Source organism: Rhinolophus sinicus, chromosome 17 (genome assembly GCF_057876585.1).
Source record: "Rhinolophus sinicus isolate RSI-liver-muscle chromosome 17, RSI-T2T, whole genome shotgun sequence".
Lineage (NCBI taxonomy): Eukaryota > Metazoa > Chordata > Mammalia > Chiroptera > Rhinolophidae > Rhinolophus > Rhinolophus sinicus.
Genome location: NC_142517.1, coordinates 135,357,614 through 135,381,522, shown reverse-complemented (window position 1 = coordinate 135,381,522; position 23,909 = coordinate 135,357,614). Strand labels below are relative to the sequence as shown.

Below are 23,909 nucleotides of genomic sequence, written 5' to 3'. Positions count from 1 at the left end.
TTAAATATGCCTCTTATTCACTTGCAATAAAATACCAAATAATCTCCTTATCTTACAATCACCTTATCTTTTCAACTTTATCTTCTTTCCCTTTCCTCCACCACATTTCTGATTCATTGGCCTTATTTCTGTTCCCCCCATAGCTCATATTTTTTGTCTTCATTAGGGCCTTTGTATCTGCTATTTATTTTGCCTTTTATACTGCTCTCCTCTTCTTTTAGATTCTGTGTTAACATCACCTTCATGCTTTTGTCCTTGATCATCTTCTATAAGTAGGTCACTCACCTGCTATTTTGTCTAATAACAAATTTTTCTTCAAAATGTTTTAGAAGCTATCGTTTTATCCATGTGTTTATTTAGTTGTTCTCCTCCACTGCACTGTAAGCCCCATGAGGGTAGGTAATATGCCCATTTCTCTTGCCATTGTTTACCTACCCAGTGCCTAGCATATAGAAGGCATTCAGTAAATATTTGTGAAATGAATGGCTGAAACAATAGCATTTTTTTTTTTCTTTTTGTTCAGAATTCTCTTCTGGACAGATTGGGATGCCAATTTTCCTCGCATTGAATCTGCCTCTATGAGTGGTGCTGGGAGAAAAACTGTCTACAAAGACATGAAAACAGGGGCTTGGCCTAATGGACTGACTGTGGACCACTTTGAAAAAAGGATAGTTTGGACAGATGCCAGGTTAAAAATGAATCTCTTCTTCTCTATTTTCTGTTGCCATCCTCAGATAATATTTACAAATTCAAAATGTGTCCTAATATGCATGTATAAATGTATACACACATTGAAATAGGCGGTGATTTTTGTTTTGTTTTTACTATAATGGTGGTGATTTTCTGGCAGTAGGTGGTGGCTTTCGTTTGTTTTTGTTATGATGGGTTTTTTCCCCCTACAAATTAGATACAGGTCCATAAAAATAGTTTTCATAAAATAATTTCTCTGTTAGTTACCTAAGTAAGATGATCACATCACTACACTATTTGAATGAGTTCTGATGAAGAGCTGAAAAATGATGTATTTACCTTTCTGTAGGTCAGATGCGATATATTCAGCCCTCTATGATGGAACAGGCATGATAGAAATCATCCGGGGCCATGAATACCTTTCTCATCCTTTTGCTGTGTCTCTATATGGGAGTGAGGTATATTGGACTGACTGGAGGACCAACACCTTATCTAAAGCCAATAAGTGGACAGGGCAGAATGTCAGTGTGATTCAGAAAACCAGTGCCCAGCCATTTGACCTTCAGATATACCACCCTAGTCGTCAGCCACAGGGTAAGTGCTTGTCATGAATTAACCACCCAGAAGGTATTTTCACCTGAATCATATAATATTTGAATTATAAAATAACTTTTGTAAGTTAACAATTATTAATATTTATGTATATTGTATGATGGGAGTGGTTCCAGCCTTTATTTTAATTAGTTCAGAATATTTTTCTTTCCCTTTTTGTTTCTTTCTCATAGAAATAGAGAACTCTTAGAAATTAAGGGTTTTACACCAAGTCCACAGATTTTTAGTCACACTTATATCAATAGAAAGATATTGTGGGAAGTTTTAGAAAGTCTTCAGGATTAGAATATCTTACCTAAGTATGATCAGTAAATTAGAGGAGAACGCCAAAGACACATTTATGTTAACCCTCCACCCGAAGTAGTCGCTGGGCAGGATAATGGGAGGAAAAGGAATGGTGCTCTAAGAAAGCATAAACTATCCATTTGAGCTTATCCATTTGAAGAGAACTGAGTTCACACAAACATGTCTGCTACCTCTCCCCATGGATTTCACATGCTGGTGCAACAGAAATCTTCATCGTGGTTTTGTGCTTTCGTTTCCTCCAATTAATCATTACCAAATGTTCTTAATTCTAAGTAAGTATCACATTTATTTTTCTTTTCTTTTCTGGGATACCTTGTCTATTTGGTACAACATCAACTCATCTTTTTATAACTGTTGTCTGACTCTTCCCCATTATGACATGCGTAATAATCTATGGAATCTCATTCCAATGCAAATGATGTTCCCTTTATCATTAGCATGTGCTTATTAGAGACATAATTCTCAGATGACAAGCTCTTTCCTTTAGAGAGTCTATTTTCTCCTTCTTTCAATGTAGTTTAAGCAGACCTTCCACCTCATTGGCATTTCTGGTCTTATGGACCATACTGCAAGCCTCATTTTGAATTCATATTATCCTCTCCTATGTTGATTAAAAATACCTCTGTGGTCCATAAATTCCATGGCTATCCTTTTTCACTGATACTTGGTCTTCATTCTCCCTCGATACTATTTTTTCCCATCAAAATTTCCTCGTCTGTAAAGTCTCTGCGCCTCTCTCTCTGACAATCTGATCAGTCTAGTTCTCTTCCCAGGTACTCTCAATTTCTCAGTTTCAATTTTCTTATATAATCCATCCTTCTTAGTCACATGGGAATTTCTAGTATATACCCTGGATTATGCAGGCAATTACTTTAATCCTTTCCTATCACCCTTAACTGCTTTACTCCTTTCATCCTCGTAACCTGCAAAGCATGAGGGCATTAAAGGGAGGAAATATAGCTTAATCATGTTTGCACTTAATAGGCATTCAGTAAATATATTGGATTTAACTGAATTGAAATTAGGCAAGAAATCATGATTCTGACCAGCAATATACCACTGTTATAATGAAATATATATATATATTCTTTTCTAAAAAACTTCCCTCAGCATGGAGGAGTATCTAGTCATAGACAGACACTCACAAGATGGGATTGGTTTTAATTTTTAAAAGGCAAAAATACATACATATATATTTTTGCCTCCCAGGCTGTTCAGCATTTTGTAGGAAGTATAAGTTTTATGTTAGAGTAGTTTACATAAATTGGACCATGAAAAATGGCTTGGATTTATGTGTTATATCATCCCCCTCCCTCAAAATAAGATCAATGTATTTCATTTACTAACTGACGGTCTGATTCATTGACATGGCCCCTAGCAAATTCATAGAATGGGAAGGAACGTGATACCTTGAAGTCTTTCTGACATTTTCATATGCACAGAATGGAAGTGAGACATTCAGTGTAATTAATTTAATTGGGGAAATATGTTCTTGACATCTTTACTTAACTTGAAAAATGAAAATAAAGAAATTTTTGCTACGTGGATCTAATTTAACATATCTTCCCAGGATTCAAGGTAGATAGTCTAGTCTTTATATCCTTCTAGAGAATGTCACCTATAAGGAGAACTTGCATATTCCTAAACAAAATTTAGTTAGTTTCCAATTTTGAGAATAATCAGAGAGCATCATACTTTTATCCATTATAAGCATCACTGAGCATTATCCATCCTGTTTATATGCTTCTATGAAGTAACACTTTCAATGCTAGGGAATTTTTTTTAAAAAGATGCAAGAATATATTGACTATTTTATTACCAAAGATAAAGTTACAATGAACATGGTGACAAAGTTCAGCATTAGCAGAAGTCCTATCATAATACACCCTTGTTTTCCAGTGAATGAATGTGAGGTTCATGAAAAAATAATATTAGTAAATTTTAAAATACATGACATTCAGTGTTATAAAATTGAAATATGTATTTCACAAATTAAAGACATAAAGGTTAGAAATATTCTTTGAAGTTAGCTAATCCTCCAAGTAGAAAATTAATAAAAGTTTTAGCCCCAGTTTTCTTACAAGTAAGCATTCATCATGCGTACACATTTCCAGTTTGGTTATTGGACATTTAAGCAGAACTTCTAAAAAAGAAAATCTATGTTAGATTCTTTTGTTCCTAAAGTTGTTATATGAAATTAAGAAGAAATAAATCAAAGCATTTTTAAACATATGCAATATAAAGGAGCAATAGTGGGTATTTTAAAACTACATTTTCACATTTTTGTTTTGTAGTACAAGGAAGCTGAGCTTACATTTAATGGCAGGGACTTTGGGGCCCAAATGCCTGGGCTCAAATCCCAGTCCTACAATTTATTAATTGTATGATTTTGCACAGGATACTTAACTTCTCTGTGCCACAGTTTCCTCACCTTTAAACTAAGGTAATCATTGTATCTACATCATAGGCTTGAGTAAACATGAGATTAATAGTCATTAAATATGAATATTTGAAACACAAATTAATACCTGAAAAGTTCTTAGAACAGTGTCTCACCCATTATCAGTGCTTTGTGTTTATATACATAAGTAAATAATTTTTTTAAAAAAGTAACCATTGTTGCATTCCTATTATCTTGGCCACCTTTTATTGAAATTTAGGTTATATTACTTTTCTGAGACATTTTGAACACATTTTTATCACATTCAAATAATTCGTAATGGCATTAACATCATAATTTTCTATATCAGACCTATTTGTTTAAAGACAATGCCAATATAAATGTGAATCACTATTATAAATAAGAGCAATAGGATCGCTCATGATCTATCAAGAGAAAGCAGATGTAATCAGGTGACTAGACCATCAAATCTATTCTGTCTACACTCAGGTTACCATCTAACACCACTGCTCATAGACACAGTGAAGAGCATAAAAGCTGTGGTTATACTAGGAAAAAGAATATTTAAAGTTTATTTAATACCGTATTGTAAAATAATATTTTCCTTATAACAGGTAAGTTCTGTAATGCAGAAGAACAGCGACCAGAGTAAATATACACCCATTTCCCCAACTCACAAAGCAACAAACTTTTCAATGTTTTTTCTTCTAGTTGTTTCAATAGAGGTGTTCGATAACACACACACACACACACACACAAAACAAAACAAAACAAAACAAAAACAACAACAAAAAACCTGTTACTACTTACTGATGAACTACTATGTGCCATTTAGTTTTTACTTTTTTCCCAAATTATCAGAGCCATCTAACAGGATAATCTCACTTTCTATGAGAACACTGAAGCTCAGGGAATTGACGTAACCTAGCTCAGCGTAATAAAGCTCATCAAAGCCAGCACCAAAATTCCAAGGAGCGTGACCAACTCCACAGTCCATGTTTCATTCTCTTCTAAATTAAGAAAGCTTTTGTATCTCTTCAAATTTAATATTACTTCATTGTTAATTTTGTATGTTTATTTTTACACTTAGCATTCTCCCTTGTTATTACTGACACCTCATAAATCTCATTTTTAATTACTACATATTTTCACATAGCATATGACTATCAAAAGTGTTCTCAACTATTCATTTATTTTTGGATATTTAGTTTGATGTTAGTTCATTTCTATTCTGTCATTAATAGCTTTAATGCATGCATCTATACATACATAATTTTTCCATATTTAATAGTTTTGGGTTTTGTTATTATTGTCAGCAAATTTTAAGATCTTTTGTAGTTGCTACCAGAAACAAATACATGAACATAAGCCCTTCCAAGAAGCAAAAGAATCACTAAATCTGAATGAAAAGTATGTCATAATCTTTCTTATATTATTTTTAATTAATTGATTAATTAATTTTAAATCTAGTATCTTAACAACTTTTAAATATTTAACACAGTATTATTTATTATAGTCAGCATGCTGTATATTACATCCCCATGACTTACTTATTTTTATCACTGCAAGTTTATATTTTTTGACCACCTTTATCCATTTTGTCCACCCCTCCCACCCCATACCTCTCTGGCAACTACCAATTTATGAGTTTTGTTTTAGATTCCATATATAAGTGAGGTCATAAGGAGGTATTTGTCTTTCTTAATCTGACTTATTTTACTTAGCATAATGACCTCAAATTCTATCCATGTTGTTGCAAATGGCAAGATGTCCTTTTTTTATATCGCTGAATAATATTCTAGTGTGTGTGTGTGTGTGTGTGTGTGTGTGTGTGTGTGTGTGTATTACATTTTCTTTGTCAATGCATCCATTGGTGAACACTTAGTTTGTTTTCATGTCTCGGCTATTGTAATTAAAGCTGTAATGTACATGAGACTACATATATTTTTTTGATTTAGTATTTCTGTTTTCTTTGGATAAATACCAGAAGTGGAATTGCTGGATTATATGACGGTTTTATTTTTAATTTTTTGAGGAACCTCCATACTGTTTCCTATAGTAGCTATATCAATTTGTATTGTTACCAAGAGTGCACAAGAGTGGCCTTTACTCCACATCCTCTCCAACACTTGTTATTTCTTGCCTTTCTGATAGCCATTTTAACAGGTGTGAGATTATATCTCATTGTGGTTTTGATTTGCATTTCTCTAGAAATTAGTGATGCTGAGCATCTTTACATTTATTTATTGGTCATCTGTATGTCTTCCTTGCAAATGTGTCTAATCAGCTCCTCTACCCATTTCTGAATCTGATAGTTATTTGTTTTTGCTATTGAGTTGTATTATTTTTATATGTATTTTCGATATGTTAACCTCTTATCAGATACATTACTTGAAAATATTTTCTCCTATTTGCTAGGTTGTCTTTTCATTTTGTAAAAGATTTTGTTTCTGTACAGAAACTTTTAACTTTGATGTAGTTCCTCTTGTTGTTTTTTGTTTTTGATGCCTTTGCTTTTGTTGTCAAGTCTAAAAAATCATCACCAAGACAGATGTCAAGGATCCTACCACCTATGTTATCTTCTAGTTTTATGGTTTCCCAGCTCACATTCAAGTCTTTAATCCATTTTGAGTTGACTTTTTTTATATGGTGTAAAATAGTGGCCCAGTTTCATTCTTTTGTGTATGGCTATCCATTTTCCCCAGAGCCATTTATACTGTTCTTTCTCCATGTTATGTTCTTAGCCCCTTTGCCATTAATCTATCGACCCTATATGTATAAATTTATTTTTGAGCTCTCTATTTTGTCCATGATTCTATGTGTCTGTTTTTATGATCTTATATTATTTTTAGAACAAAAATATTATCTATCTATATGAATATATATTATTTGGGAGATATGTACATTCATACACACACACACAGACACATGCACACACACACACACACACACACACACACATACATAATGTAGTTCTGGTTCTACCAGAGTTCTATCAGAGCTCAGAGCTCTGATAGGAATCCATATCAGATAGGGAAACAAATCTATAATAAATAAATAAATAAATAAATAAATAAATAAATAAATAAATAAATAAATAAACTATAACCAAAATGTAGGTATGGCTACCCAAATTTGAAACCCAACATTACTAAATTAAATCCAACTTTGACTTTAAAGAGAGAAATATAACATGATAAATTGGATTTAGTCCAGGAATAATAATAATTGGAGGCACTCCAGTTAGAGCAGAAGGGAGGGTAGAGCAACCAGCTCAATGCTCAGCTTCCTCATCCCACCAATTTGTTCTCCAAAGGAGCCCTCTGTTTTGGCTAGCACATTTGGATATTGTGCTATTGGCAGTGGGGGCCGGGGTGGCAGGAGAGTGGGCATGAAATACATCTAATTATAGGAGTGACATATGGATTTTATGTGTTAGTCATGTATTTATGATATCAGAGTGAAGATAAAATGGAGGAGGGGATAGTTTGGAGATGAGGCAGGTAGTATTAGGCACATGACATCGCCAAAAAAATAAAGCAAGAAAGTCTAGAGCAAAGTAAAAGGACAAAAAGTAATAGTAGTTTTATTGTGAGGAGACTGACAACAAAAATTTGAATATAAAATATTGGAAAGTTTGGAACTAGAATTTCACATAAAGTGTACCAATTTCACACTGGTTAGATAATCATATTTTATCTCCATACAGTTTTGGAAGACTTATATGTTTTCACCCTATTCCGTCAATTGGACTGATAACTGGGTACTTTAACTTAAATTTGCTGTATTTGGTGTTTTGGCAATTATCACATATAGCTGATACTTATGGATACCTACTGAATAAATACATACAAGAATGTTTTTCCTTAGCATAGAGAGATGCTATATAAATCCACTTTTTTTATAATGAGCAAGAACACCAAAATTGTATGTTTCCCCTTAATTGAAGCCTTAATTTATATTTATAAAGCCATCTAATCTAAATATATTTTATCACTAAGCACAGCTATTATTTGAATAATAATATTAATTGAATAAATGTTGAGTATATTAAAAGCAGTAGCAGCAGCTACTTTTTCATAATAAACCTTTTTTTGAACTATATGTTAGCTTTTTGTTTGGACATTGAGATCAAGGCTTGCATGATTAAACATTAAATAAACATGGCTTCATGATTATGACTTTGTAATAATAAGGTAGGTAATAAAACTTGTATTGTGTTTTATTAGTGTTTTACAAATATCGCTCTTAATCTACACACAAATATTTTCAGGAAAAAATTTCCTTCTGAGAGACTTCTCACTTCAGAGCCACATATCAATTCTAAATCTTGACATAATTCATTTTTTTACCTCTTCCATATTCATACTAAACACCGTAAGAACTCCGTTAGCACTTAGAGCTTGTAGGGTTATTTGATATTTTCCTAACTCTGTTTTGTATACGCGATGAATTATAAAAATAATTTGAGTATTAGAGTGTATATTACTTATTTGTGTCAACTATAGAGTCTATCTAAGTCATTTATTATAACAATATTAAGAATAATAATAATAGCACCTGACACATGCTAATCCTCATTGCAACATAGTTTCACAGATAAAGAACCTAAGACAGAGAAATGCTAAGATTTTTGGGTTCTACTCAAAAGCTCTGATTCAGTAAGTCTGGGCTGTGGTTTGAGATTTTCCATTTTTAACAAGTTCCCAGGGCATATTGATCCTTCCTTAAGGACTGCTGCCCAAAGGGAAGGAGAAGAACATTAAAAACAGTTGATCAAGGGAGCGAAAAGAGCAGATTTCCATGCTAGAAACTGAACTCCATCTATGCAAGGAACAGTTTGGAGAGAGAGAGGACTGCAGGTAGGAGACTAGCAAGCATGCTTCTTCAGCAGATTAGGAGGTAGCTGATGCCAAAATCTGGGAGATGGTCATAAGAACAGAGAGAATGGTATAGTTGAGATGCACTTAAAGGCAAAATCAATTACAATCGTGATAGAGGTCTGTGTAGTAAGAAAGGTTGGGGCAAGAATGAAGAATTTTGGGACTGCTTTAGTTTACTAGTTTCTGTAACCGGCTTCACAATCAAAGTGTGACATATAGACCATGGTAATGGTTTAGGAGAGGAATTAGCAAACTTGTTCTGCGAAAGACTAGATAGTAAGTATTTTAGGCTTTAATGGGCCATATGTCTCTGTTGTAACCATTTACTCTGCTGTTATATTGTGGAAATAGTCATATAGAAATGGATCAAAGACCTAAACATAAGACCTGAAACAATAAACTGCATAGAAGAAAACATAGGTACTAAACTTATGGACCTTGAGGTCAAAGAGCATTCTATGAATTTGACTCCAAAGGCAAGGAAAGTAAAAGGTAAAATAAGTGAATGGGACTATATCAAACTAAAAAGCTTCTGCACAGCAAAAGAAACCATCCAACAAAATAAAGAGGCAACAAACCAAATGAGAGAAGATTTTTATAAAGAATGCCTTCGATAAGGGGCTAATATCCAAAACATATAAGGAACTCATACAACTCAACAACAAAAAACAAACAGTCCAATTCATAAATGGGCAGAGGACCTGAAGAAACATTTTTCCAAAGAGGACATACAAATGACCAATACACATATGAGAAAATGCTCAACATCACCAATCATCAGAGAAATGCAAATAAAAACCACAATGAGATGTAACCTCACCCCAGTTAGAATGGCTATCATCAACAAGACAAATAGTAACAAGTGTTGGAGAGGCTGTGGAGAAAAAGGAACCCTCAGACACTGGAATGCAGATTGGTGAAGCCACTGTGGAAGGCAGTGTGGAGGTTCCTCAAAAAATTAAGAATAGAATTACCATATGACCCAGCAATCCCTCTCCTGGGTATCTACCAAAAAAAAAAATCTGAACACATTTATTTGTAAAGATATTTGTTCTCCTATGTTAATTGCAGCTTTATTTGTGGTGGCCAAGAGATGGAAACAACCCCAGTGTCCTTCAGTAGATGATTGGATAAAGAAGTTGTGGTATACATACACAATGGAATACTATTTGTCCATAAGAAAAGATGAAATAGTATCATTTGCGACAACATAGATGGATCTTGAGATTATAATGCTAAGCGAGATAAGTTAGACAGCAAAAGTAGAGAACCACATGATTTCACCGATATGTGGCTTATAAAACTGAAAACAACAAAAGAACAAGACAAACAAATGAAGATACAAAAATTCATAAAAATAGACTATAATAGGGGGAGTGTTAGTGGTTACCAGAGGATAAGAAAGGAGGGGGGTTCTAGAAGAGGGTAAATGGGATCAAATATATGGTGATGGAAGGAGAACTGACTGGGTGGTAAACACATAATGTGAGATATAGACGATGTATTACAGAATTGTACACCTGAAATCTATGTAATTTTACTAACAATTGTCACCTCAGTCAACTTTAATTTAAAAAAAGAAAGAAAAAAAAGCAAATGAAAAGAAAATGAGTAAGTTGTCTGTTCCAGGAAAATTTCATTTATGTACTCTGGATTTTCATTTTCATAAAAATTTCACATGTTATAAAATATTATTCTTTTTTTAGTGTGTGTGTGTTTTGTTTTTGTTTTTTCCCCCACCATTTAAAAAAGCAACTCACAGGCCAGTATTAAACCCTAGCCTCATCTTATAAGGGGAATTTGTGAACATGGAGAAAGTGTAACTTTCTTTTTTTGCATGTATGAGTACATGTCCCATCCATCATTCTTTGTGTCTCTCAGCCTAAAAGTGTTTTCTGATTCAAAACTTCAGTTGTGACTTAAACACCCAGTGGAACTGCATTTGTTCATGAATCTAGAAAGATTTTACCACTCTGTTTTTGTTTGTTTGCTTTTTGTTTTGTTTTGTTTTGTTTTAGTTTTCTTTTATATGCTTTGTTTAGCTGCTCTGATTGGAATGTTTTCTTAAAATAACTTAAGAATGTGATTGTCACTTTAAATATAGAATGTTGCAAATACTTTATCCATTAGATTTTCACCAATTAAAAATGCTTTTCTCTTCTTGAGGGAACTTTTCTTCCTGAAAAGGTCTCAGTTCACTGGCGACTTATTAAATATTTGTTGATAAAAAATACTATTTTGCGGGGACCATTTTATTTTATTTTCAAAGACAGGCTTACTGACTCAACTGTCCCTTTTAATTTTGTTCTTGAAACCCACAGCGACTGGCACATGTACAAAGTGTTTTATATAACACATTAAAATGACAACAACCCTTAGAAAAACTAATCAAACACAGAAACAGAATGGATGAGACATGAGGAGTTTCTTCGCAGTTACAACAATTAGGTGAAATATATTTATAAAACTTACACTCTAAGTCAGCATCTATCTCCTATTCATTTTAACAGGTATCCATGAATTGTTAAATGAATGAATAAATCTAAGTGAATTGCTTCATTTAGAGAAGTAGTATGTATAATGGTTAAGGCTCATTTTATGGAATCTAAAACTTTATTCCTCTCTTAATAGTTGTGTGATCATAGTTTGTTTTTTTTAACCTTTTTTCAAAATTAAATTTACTCTGTAAAATGGAGGTAATTTATTATTTTTATAAGCAAAAATGGCCAATAAAAGGAATAAATAAAAATAATGCTTACAAAACACTTAGCACATTTTCTAGCATATTGTGATAAAAATAAATCATTCAATTTATGGAACCTCTATGCTTTCTATCAATGTTTATCTCACCTGCCTGTTATATTAAGACAATATAAGGAGAATTGCAGGCTGTTTTTCAGAGTAGTTTTAACAGTTAAATGAATTGAGTGCCTCCAATTGCTTCAGGAAAATATTTCTATAGAAAATTAAACTCTTCTTGACAACATTTGTAAGAAAACTGGCTGATCTTTTTTTTTTTTTTTTTTTTTTTTTTTTTAAATCTAGATTCTAACATATTAGTAACCCCATTTACTCCTTTAGGGACAAAGTATCACTTATGAAACTTGAAGAATGAGGGATTCCATATGGGGCTATTGATATATTCAGTTACAAGCAACTTTTTTTCATATGCTTAATATGAAAAACCATGTTTCAATGTGACAGAGTTGAATTTTAAATATTTGAAGGTTACTTAAATTACTCACTTCCACACTTTACTATATTAAGATTAACTAACTGCCATATATATATATATATATATATATATATATATATATATATATATCCCTCCATTCTACATATTATTAATTCTGTTAAAAACACTATTTTCCTCACATTTAACTGTTTAATAGTGTCTCTTTCATATATTTACATACTACCTTTAAGAGATTTATTTTATTTAACATGCATCCTATCTTAAAATAGTAATATTTCTAAGAATGGTAAGCTGATGTGAAGTAGTTAAAGCAAAATGCTTGCACCTTTACTTGTAGTTGATATAAGCACCTTTGAAACATGAGAATTCTCACTGAGGTGAAGTGAAATGAAGGTGAGATCAAAGAAAGGAAGAATTTTTGAGATTTGAGAAAACTTGTGAGGCTTCTATAATGAGGTGTTTAGAATATTGTGCAGTACCAAGAGCCTAAGAGAAGGGTGAGAGGGAATGAGCAACGAAGAAGAGAAATGAGAGTTGAAATATGCCAAAGACACATTGCTACATCATTCAAAGAATTGATATAAAAACATCACAGAGGGAATCACTTTCTCCTCTTATACTTCCTTCCTATAATAGATTGTCCTCTTCTCCCAACACCAGTAATAAAGACTATGACCTAATTTAGTTTCTTAATGACTACTTATGTGTCATCATAAAATCATATTATAAATTAATGGGTTTTTTTGGTTCATCTGAAAAATAATCACCATTTTTAGCATTATTTCCTTGGCAAAATATAATACAAATATCAAACAACTAAGATGCAGATGAATTCATATGCAATTAGTAGTAAGTTTATTGGCATTGTAAATTGCTATTTTTAAAGTGTGGTACAATAATACAGTCTATCTTGGAGCAGTGAAAAAGATTAGTAAGGAAGAAACTGTAAAATTCTCTCGTCTTTGGTATTAGATGATTGATGCACACACCTCAGTCATACAAGCCTAAGTGATTTAGAGACCTTTATTCAGATCCATTAAGATGCAAACCCATCTGCTACAACATTTGGGGGCCAGAATTCTTAGTTGTGGGGGCTTTCCTGTGCATTGTAGATAATTGATTAGTATCTCTGGACTCTACCCACTAAGATGCTAATAGTACCACCTTTCATGTCAACCATTCCCCAAGGCTGCCTGGGGGATGAAATCCCCGCCCCCACCACTACCACCACTGGTCATGAACCACTGTTACAGATGAAATTATTTTTGTAGTTATAAAATCATTGTGAAGATAGAAACTTTCCTGAAACAAATACTTGTTCATTAAAATTATGAAGCAAGTGAACTAATCAGTAAGTAAATGACAATATCTTACCTCTTTAGAATAATTGAAAGTTCATTGATATTTTAAGATACACTTCACCAACAAATATAATAATACATGTTTCTTTTCACCCTTTTATAGAGAATTGTGCACAAATAAATGGAAATAGTATTTGTGACTTTTAATATTTTTATATTTAAAGTATAAATATCTATATAATATCAGATACATTTCTTAGACATTTTATTTTCTGCTTCATAACAAAACATTGTAAAATTAATCCATAAAATATGACATAATTTGATGAGAGCAACTCCTGCACATCTAGTGTTGCTGGAATCTGCTGACATTAAAGGAATAAGGACATATTTTTATTTGCATTTATGTTCTTATAAGTGTGTTTTAAACAAAGAATTCACTCTAGTTTTCAACATCAAATGTTAAAATTATAATTTGAAGATATTTGTCAAAAAATAGGTTTTGGAATTCGTGTTTAGCCCTTCTGAAAATTATTTTCTTTAAAATATTAAATGATTTTCTAAATTGAAAATTATAATAGAAATAAATTGTTTTATATTAATAATTATTTTTGTACCACTATAGTTCATTTACAGGATAAATTTTAATTACAATAAAAAAGACTACATAGAAAGGAGAAAAATCTTTCCCCTTTTCTAACAAATTCAATCTGGGCACTCTTGGTTTGGAGCATAGTTCTATTAGGTAAATAAATTTCATAAGTATGTTATACTGCATCAACATTTGCGTACATTTTATTTGAATTAAACAGATAAAATATTGTTTATGTTTAAAGTGTTTATTTTTTGCTGGTGAGAAATGGACTTCAATTAAACATTGTTTGCTGATATATTAAATTATTTTTAATGATATTGTTTTCTTCATAGAACACACATCAGTCTTGTGGGATTGCCTAATTAACATTTGGTTCTCCTGTGAAGTATTCTAGTTATGTATCATTTAGTCTCTTCACCCAGAGCTATGAGGTGCTTTACAACATTAACTCAATTTCCAAATTTTTAGTTGCTGCCTTTTTAGAACATATACCCACAAACATTGATGAGCTTGCACTAGATACCATAGACATTTTGGGAGAATACAATAGGGATGAATATAAGTCAGTTTTTGGAAACAACACTTACACGCTAGCTGAGAAGTTGACAACGTAAGGCTCTCAGGTGAAGTTCAGCCTTCTTATTTTGTAAATAAAGTTGTATTTGAATGCAGCCATACCCATTGATTCATTTATTGTTTTGTGGCTACTTTTGTGCTACAATAGTAGAGTTGAATAGTTACTATGAAGTGCATAAGTCATGCAAAGTGAAAATATTTACTATCTGGCCTTTTACAGAAAAAAAATAAAAAGAAAGAAAGAAAAAGAAAAACTTCCCAACCCCTGATTTAGCTAGAGAAACTAGTGTGTACTGATATAAAATATATGAATATATGCCACAGACAATTAGGAAATAGGTCAGTAAACCATAAATTGCCTAACACTTTGTATAGTCAATAATTAAAACTTATATTCAGTGATGGGAGGAATAAGCATTAGCTGGCTCCATTAGAAAATGATTTGTGGGAGAAAATGAGTTCAACTGGTTCATAAAGGAAAATTAATGTAAAGATGTTGGTTATGAAACCCTATGGAAAGAAAAATACATCATGTAGAGGTACAAAAGGACAAGCTATAGATATTCAGAGAACACTGAAGAGTCCATTTTGGCCTGTGCATAATGCATATGTAGAAGGAAAGTGGTAGGTGAGGCTGGAAGATAGGTTGTTATCTTACAAAGAGAGATTGGTGTGTTCTGGGCAGTATTCAAGGGTACCAGTTATATGTCTGTAGGGGTCATTCAAAAGTGATGAAATAAAACTCTATGTTGGGGGAGGAGAAATTTAAAAATGGAAAGAAGGAAACACGTTTTAGGGAAAATGTGACAATACTTGACAATGATTAAATGTGGCAATGAAAGAAATATTTTGAAGTTAAAATTTTGTGAGTTTGAAAGACTAATGATATCTTTAACAAAAATAAACAGACTTGATCAGGGTAAAGAACTGGAAGTTGAATGAGAACAGCAGGTAGACCAATCTGGCTAGTATGGAGGAATCCTGGGGAAAATCATAAGAGAGAAGATTGAGATTGTGGGAGGCAGACAGTGAGAAGCCATCCAAGGACTTTAAGCTAGGCAGCTATATGATCAAATCTGTGTTTTAAAACGATGATTGTATACAATGCAGAGAGACTGGAAACCAAGAAATTAGATAGGAATTTAATGCAGCGATCCAAACAAGAGATGAGGAGAACCTAAATTAGCCAGTGACCATACAATAACCCAGTGCACAGGGTTAGAGTACAGACTCAAACTCCTTGGTGCAAGAACTATGTCTTGTCTACTTATATCCCAGCTTTTTAAAACTAGGTGGAGTGAATAGGTGCTTCATAAATACTTATCCAATGCATAAGTATAAGGAAGGGTGTTACATGTATCTTTGAGGTTCTTTGTTTTGTCAACTTGAGTTTAGATAATGTGAGTTATCAGTGAACTCAGTCTGCACAGCTGAATTTTACTTACACCTGTTAAGATTGCTTATAGTATCCCATTGACTGGTTAGATTTTCCAGTCTCCTGGATACAAATAAATGGGATTTCTTGGTCTTGTAGGAGTTTACAACCTCTGTATTATAACTGGATTCTGCAGTAGTATTTTCCATATGATAGTGGCTTTATATCAGGAATTGGCAAACATTTTCTATAAAAAGCCAGATAATAAGTATTTTAGGGCTTTGTAGGCCATATTGTCTCTGGGGAAACTGCTCAACTCTGTGACTGTAATGTGAAATCAACCATAGATAATATGTAAACTAATTAGCATGGCTATGTTCCAATAAAACTTTATTTACAAAAACAGGCAGTGGGCCAGATTTGGTTTAGGGAGCATTTTAATATAAAAATCAATGCTAATCCCTGCTTTGAATATTAAAATGTGAGTACAGTGAACCAAACCAAATTCCTTAATTTGGTGATTAGAATAAGTATCTGTTCAAACTCATGGTTAGAAAGAAACTTTAAAAAGATTTAACATGGTTTTAAAATGAGAAGAAATTAAAAGTAAAGCAAGAAGTCTATGGATTTTCCTTGCTGTGAGGCACAAAATATTGTGAATATTATATTACAGTGTTATCATTAATACAGATATTGGGCTACAAAGTCATTATCTTTTCTTTTTACTTTAACATACATAGAGAAATTTAATATATTATCTTTGATTTTAAAAGTATTTGATCACAATTATAGGACACAAAAGAACTGGTGTGATTCTGGGCTAAAAATAATGATGTTCAAAGTGAAATCTAAGGACTTATTATTGAACTGTCATGGATTATGCTTTTAATTTCCTTGAGAGGAATAGCATTTCCTGTGTCAATTTTTTAAACAAATTTCTCCTCCTCCATCTTCCTTCTCTTTGCTTAACTTGCCTTTATTCTTTCTGGTTATCTTTTTCTCCTTCATCCTCTTCTTTGTTTTGTGTGTGGAAAACTGAGTTTTCTCTATCTATCTACCACAGCAGGGAAACCCTTACTCTGGGTATCTAACAGTTCTCCATCAGTCCCTCTTCTTTATTCTTCCTCATCTGCTGCAACACCTTTCTTGCTCAATAACCTTCATGCCTACTTTCTTGCTTCTCTAACCTGTGATTCCTTAGGAATTCCAATTATAATAGATGAAGTTATAATAAAAGGGAAGAAAGCAGCTTATGTGGCACTTACTTAGGGATAGAGGACTTGTACTCCTACATAATCTCTATATCTTAGCTTCCACTCTATTCTAGCAGTTTTGTTCTTAATTTTCTTAGGAAAATGTTTCTAACTCTTTAATTTCCTGGTATTTGCTTATATTTAAAGTAAAATACAAAGGCATGGATTATTTTCATCATCTTACCGGAGGGTGTGAACGACTATGAAAAACCATGTTGGACATTTATCAAATTCAGTTAATTTCTCATATCCTCTCCAATTTTATTATATCCCATTGATTTTTATTTTTTGTGCTTTAAAAATCTACAGGACTGATATTAAATACTCTAAAGAAATATGTCCACCTGTTTGGAAGAAAATATTACTGGTAGGATGAGAAGATATAACTCTTTTCTGCCTTCAATTTAGTGGCTTGGTTCTAAAGGCTTTATTCTACTAAATAGAGTCTATAAAAATAGGATTTAAGAGAATAGTTATTGATCAATAGAGATTAAAATCTTATCCAAAAGACATGACAGAACAAGAAGCACAAAAAAATGAAAAGATAACATTGAACTGCAAAATTTATGTTCCATTCTGAATTTGAATATATCATGTTATTTATATAATAGAATCTAGTAAGTATGTGTATGTGGAGCAAACTTAGCCATTGAATCGGATGATACAGGGAAAAAAAAAAATTTTAAAAGTGAAGAAGCAGATGTCTTAATAATGATTCAAAAAAGAAGAAATGTCCCCAAGGAAGGATATATGCATAGCAGCAATTTCCTAGGGACCCTTGAGAGTGATGTGCTATGGAAAGAAAAGAGTTTATAAGTAGGCTAGGAAAATAGCAGTATCCATCAGACCTCCCAACGCCTGGGTTCTAGTGTATTTGAGCATATTATATACTTAAGTTCATAATTATTCCTGAATGTTCTCAGACTAATTCCTTGAAAAACCTTTACTTCGAAGGCAGTAGGATGCGTACCGTTTATTTATCTTAGAGACCATTGAGGGGTTATCTTCATTATCTTTGGGGAGTAAAATATTTTTATTAATGTAATTGCTGTGTATGATTATCTATTATTGTCATATTAATCGCCCTAATAATGGGTGCTATGAAGGGAACCTCACTTTGAATCATTAAGGGAATAACCTTTGGCAAACGTGGAGGTTCCCTGATATACTCTTTCTTCTTCACTGTTAATATTTCCCGGTGTAATTACAGCTCCCAATCCCTGTGCAGCTAATGATGGCAAAGGCCCCTGCTCTCACATGTGTCTGATCAATCATAATCGGAGTGCTGCCTGTGCCTGCCCCCACCTGATGAAGCTTTCCTCAGACAAGAAGACCTGCTATGGTACATTTCTCAAAGTTCTTATCTAAAACTCCGATTGCATTCTCTCAAATTGTATTAGCATTTAGATGTTCCTCAAAGGAAAGCAACTGAGGTTTTTAACGTCCTTGCAAACATTATTTCTAGACTGTTGATGATTCATCTACTTTTGGGGAGACGGACACATTCTTAAAATAGGTGATATGCTGCACTTTGCTTATTTGTTACCTTATTCATTTTTTTTTCTTGTGACTTTCTTATTTGGCGTGTTAGCAGAATTTATCTCTACAAAACAGGGACATTTGTAAGTGAAAGTGCATTATCAGAAAATGATGATGTAGGTAACCTGCATAACCAAGAAGCATTTAGCAGCTTTAATCTCCTCCTGCTCTTCTAAAGTCACTTGAGCATCATTTTGTAGGGTATTATCAACTTGAAGGGGTAGGAGAGGGGAATGAAATAAAATATATGTCTTTGAAAGATTTCTAAAACGTATTTAAACAATGCTTTTAAACAAATAAACAAAAATAATGAAAATCAGATTGTGGGATTTTTCTGGTTTGTTTTATTTTAATTTTGAGTAATTTTTATTTATTTGCAAAGCAATTATTTTTAAGCACAAAAAAAGAATGAACTCACAAAACCTTAATTCAGGAATTTAGGAACATGTGGATTTAATTAAATTTATGCAATCATAACATATCTCAATTAACAACAATAACCTCAAAGTCAACAATAAAAAAATAGAATATCTGTGACTCCTATTTCTATTTAATCGACCAAGATTTCACAAACTCTGGGCAAGAATGGTGCTTATGGAGGTAAAAATGATACAATGCCTAACAGTCTTAGTTACTACAGATTTACAAAAATTTACAATAAAGCATGTTTTAGCATTATTTGAACCCTAATTTTGATAATGAAAACTTAAACATGATTTTTAAAAGCAATGTTTAATTTTATTTTTTCAATGATAGCATAGAAAAAATATATTCTTAGATTCCTTCAAATATCATTTAATCCAATGAAATATTGTTATAATTATGTGCAAAGAACAAATATAGTTGTTTGGCCTTTGTAGAATTAATGTATTTTAGCAAGTTTGTTTGAAATTGTAAAATCAAATCAGTTACTGAGGAATTATTTGCATTTCTAACAAAATAGAAATGATGACTTAAAGATCCTAACTTGTTTTATATTTGTTTCTATTAAGCACTTTAATTTAGAAATAGATAAATTATTTCTGCATTAATGTTTCCATGAAATTTTGATTATGGTTTTTGATGCTAAAAATCTATTAAATCATTAACAAGTCATATTTTAGAATTGTTAGACTGCTGCAAACTTGCCAAATGTATAAGAGAAAAATACTTATTTCTAATTTTTTTTTCTAGAAATGAAAAAATTCCTTCTTTATGCAAGGCGTTCTGAAATCAGAGGAGTCGATATTGATAATCCGTATTTTAACTTTATCACCGCCTTTACAGTCCCTGATATTGATGATGTTACTGTGATAGACTTTGATGCATCTGAAGAACGTTTATACTGGACAGATATTAAAACACAAACCATTAAACGGGCTTTTATTAATGGAACCGGATTAGAAACTGTTATTTCAAGAGGTAAAAGATTTACACATGAAAACTTTAAAAAAAAATGTCTGTTATTCAATTTGTCACAATCACAAGTCTCTTTCATACTCTTTTGCTATTATCCAATTCTATGTTGTTAATTGAAAATTGGAATTGATTATTCAGACATTTAATAATACGCTATGTTCTAACAATTGTGGAATACTATAATTATGTTGCACATAGTAGTTTGATAACTGGATATTTAGTTTCACAAGAAGAAATAATTCCGGAACAATCTCCTTAAAACTTACAGTTTTCTAAATAAACAGGTTTAAAGGCTCCTTTTTGATAATGGGGGAATAGTTATGTTTGCATAGAGAAAATATAGGTGATTGGGAAGGACTCCTCTGACTCAAGCTTATTATCAACCTCATTTTGCATACACTTCTACAGAACTAGACTACAGAAATAAGATAGGGAAGCTGTTCCTATCTACCTCCTGACCCAGCAGATTGAACCATACGTTCTTAGTAAATGTCGTTGAATTAACCATTAAAAGTAATTTTTCCCAAAGTAGTAAATGTAATTGAAGTGAGACATACATGTCAATTCAGTGGTCAAACTCGAAATATTTAGCATTTAATTATCCTACTCTTTGCTTAAATTTTGGTGTATTGTGATTTCTGAGTCAGTTATTTTATTGATTGAATTTTCATTGAACACTTGCTGTTTGCTATGGCTGCAGAACCAAACAAGACACAGTTTCTCCTCAAGTTCATGCCTCCTAAGCATAATAGAGTGGTTTGGAGCAGGATGCAGGAAAGGATCAGAAATCCATGTAGATATTTCAGACTCCTATGCTTTGAAGTATACTGAAAATTTAAAATCAGACCTTATTTGAGCAATAATCACTCTCTGAATGAAAGCAATAAGTACAGGTTTTAAAATCATAGTGTTTTTCAAGAGTTTCAACACATAATACCAAAAGGCTGGCTTGAGTACCACTGGTAGATCCGAGAATGTTTGACCATTAAAGTGTTCTTTTAGTTAGGCTAGCTCTGGACAATCTCAGGTTAGTACTGTTAAAGCAACTTGCATGAATTGATTAAAAGCTGGTTCAAATATTTATCTCAAACTTTCCATAAGAGAAGAACCTTTCTAAAAGAGCTAATGCAACGATTTCCTTTTTCTGCAGGATTTTTTTTTTTTTTTAAATGCCTGCGTAATGGGCATTAAAAACCTCAAGAGACCAGTTAAAGGGCATTAGACGCCTCCCAAGACTGACAGTCTAATAAAAAATTGTTTAAACACTTCATTATAAATGTGAAATACTTCCCATAAGGTTCTGTGAACTGTATAAAGTAAAAGATGTTTTATCTCAAAAAAAAAAAAAAAAATTGGGGAATAATTTTCTCTCTCTAACTACATATTGGCAACTAGTAGTGATTTGGTGAGTTTATCTTTGAGAAAATCACAAGGACTAAATCCATTTAGCACACTCTGTTTGCAATTGTTAACAGAAATGTGATCAGTGATGTTTTCCTTGCTAATAATACATATACTCATTAGGATTGATGTTTATTAATTCAGTCATTTTAACACATATTAGGATGTTTTCTACAGGATAAGTAATTGAAGGAGTACAAGCTAGTATAGACTGAGTAGTATGGAGCACAAAATCAGAGGGGTGTTCTTTAGAAGCTGATGAAGCTAAAGAAATAGAAATCCAATCATGCTAGCCTTTACAGGATAAGTTGTTGATTTTGATATTAATTGTAAAAATAATGGGAACAAACGAAGTGTTTTGAGGAGGGTGTGGTTATATGATTAGCTTTGTCTTTGGAAAAGATAATTCTAGCTATTCTGTTTAGTAGAGAATTATAGCGATCTGGGGTAGTGGTGATAGATGAGCGGTAGACTCTGGGAAATAAGTGATATGGCTGTTGTAGCAATTTTAGAAAGAGATGATAGAAGCCTGAACTAGAGTGGAAACAATAGAGTGAAATGCAGAAAGGCTATAGACATATGAAAGAGTAAAAAATATAAAGGCACTTAATTAATTGAACCTGAGTTTGAAGAATAGGCAATGTACAGGGTAACTCCCTCATTTCTGGCTACCCCACAAGTTGAATGATATCACTTTTCTCTTTCTTCTACAGGGAAACCTTCTTAAGGACTAATATATCTTTTCATTAATAGAAAAACTTGAGATGACCTTTGGAGAGTTCAGCTTCTGAACTCCTCAAAGTATCTCAAATCCTGCCAGTAATTGTACTTTATTTGATCCATTCATCTTTTAGATTCCCTGTGAATGACTCTCTTATCTCTCCCTTACTTCTTACACTTCTGGCCTCTGCATTTTCACTGTCCTCCATCTACTGAACATTTTCTTGAGAGACTGTGGGGACAGAGTCCCAGAGAGCAGTTTCCAGGCTCTCGAACTCACGTGGAAAGGTGCTGGCTCGGGTAGTAGATGGCCATCAAATGTGACTAGTTGGCCATCAGCTGTTACCGGTTAGCGATTAGCCACTGATATATCTGCCGTGACTATGCTGGTTGGTTGGCGGCTCCTACTTCGTGTGTCTCGTCTGGCCGCCAGCAAGATTGGGGTGAAGGAAAATCCCTTGTTGGGGTGCTGGCAGATATTTGCTTTTGTATCTCCAACCCAGCCACCAGCGAGAATACAGTGGTATGACTCCCCTATGACTCCGTTTGTCTTCCTTTTTAGCCTCACCATATCCTGCGTTCTTATGCGGGGTGCAGGATAGAGACCCTGCATGACAGAGACTCTTTCCCATCTTCCTTAGTCTAAGTTTATGTGAAACCAGTTACAAAAATCAGGCCCCAAATCTATCCATTGCTCCAACCAGCCCCAACTGTTTTCTTCCCAAGCAGCCATTTTCTGAGGAAAACACTGAGGCTCTTTGGTCAAGCTTTCATGAAGGAAACTAGAAATAGTTTGCCTCCTTTGTTATTCTCTATATCCTGAAACACTAAGCTATTTTTAATTTCTGTATTACCCACATGATCTGTTTGTTATAATGACTTGTAGTAGGTACACTTCATTATAAGGATAAATACTAAAACATGACTATAAGTACATTCATTGTGTAAGTGAACATATATTTATACATATTTATATTATGTATATTTTGCTTCTACAAAAACCAAAGGTAATTTTATTCTAAGTAAAAAAAAAAAAAAATGACTATAACAATTCCTAGTAAATGTTCTTGCTAGTGGTCTGTAGCCCTATTTTCCGGTGGTAATTGATTCTTATACCTGAGTAACTGATTGTTCCAAATATTTTTTTAGTTATTCATGCTCTAAGGTATATTATTCTTATGTGAGGAATGCTATTAGGTGTCATTAATGTGACATGTACCATTATCTCACTTAATCTTTGCAAACTTTTATTAAGAATTATTTATATTCTTTAGATTAAAAGAAACAAACAAACAAAAAAACAAACTTAAGCTCAAAGAAGCTAATACTCTGCCTCAAAATGAAAGTGAGGAAAACAGAGAAATTCACTTAGGACTATATGTTGAGAGCCCCTATCAACCTTCATTACTCTATCATAAGAGAACTTGGGTCTTCATCCGAAGATGTTAGGTGTTGTCATTTTTACGATAGTCCCACAAGCTCAATTGCCCCTCCTGAACTTGCGCACTGTCCAGAAATATACCTTATCAGATGAAAGTTTGCCCCCAAAACCTTCCAAGTACTGCATGTAATTAACATAGTAAGAAAATAAAAGACAATATACCTTAAATTCCTAATAGTAGCCAAGAGTCATATAGCTGCCTTTTCTCATTTGTATTTATCA

General features: G+C 32.9%; 1 protein-coding gene across 4 annotated transcripts in view; it reads left to right on the top strand.

Moving 5' to 3' along the window:
• Positions 1 to 23,909, top strand: part of LRP1B (LDL receptor related protein 1B) — a 1,805,568-nt gene that overhangs the window by 1,176,050 nt on the left and 605,609 nt on the right. For all 4 annotated transcript variants that reach the window (XR_012497488.2, XM_074335779.2, XM_074335774.2 and 1 more), the window contains exons 26-29: positions 524 to 688; positions 1,040 to 1,284; positions 18,399 to 18,530; positions 19,901 to 20,128. Coding sequence is in view for 3 of the 4 variants with exons in the window: in XM_074335779.2 (XP_074191880.2) it covers positions 524 to 688; positions 1,040 to 1,284; positions 18,399 to 18,530; positions 19,901 to 20,128 (770 nt within the window). In the remaining variant the exon portion in view is untranslated. The remainder of the gene's footprint in view (positions 1 to 523; positions 689 to 1,039; positions 1,285 to 18,398; positions 18,531 to 19,900; positions 20,129 to 23,909) is intronic.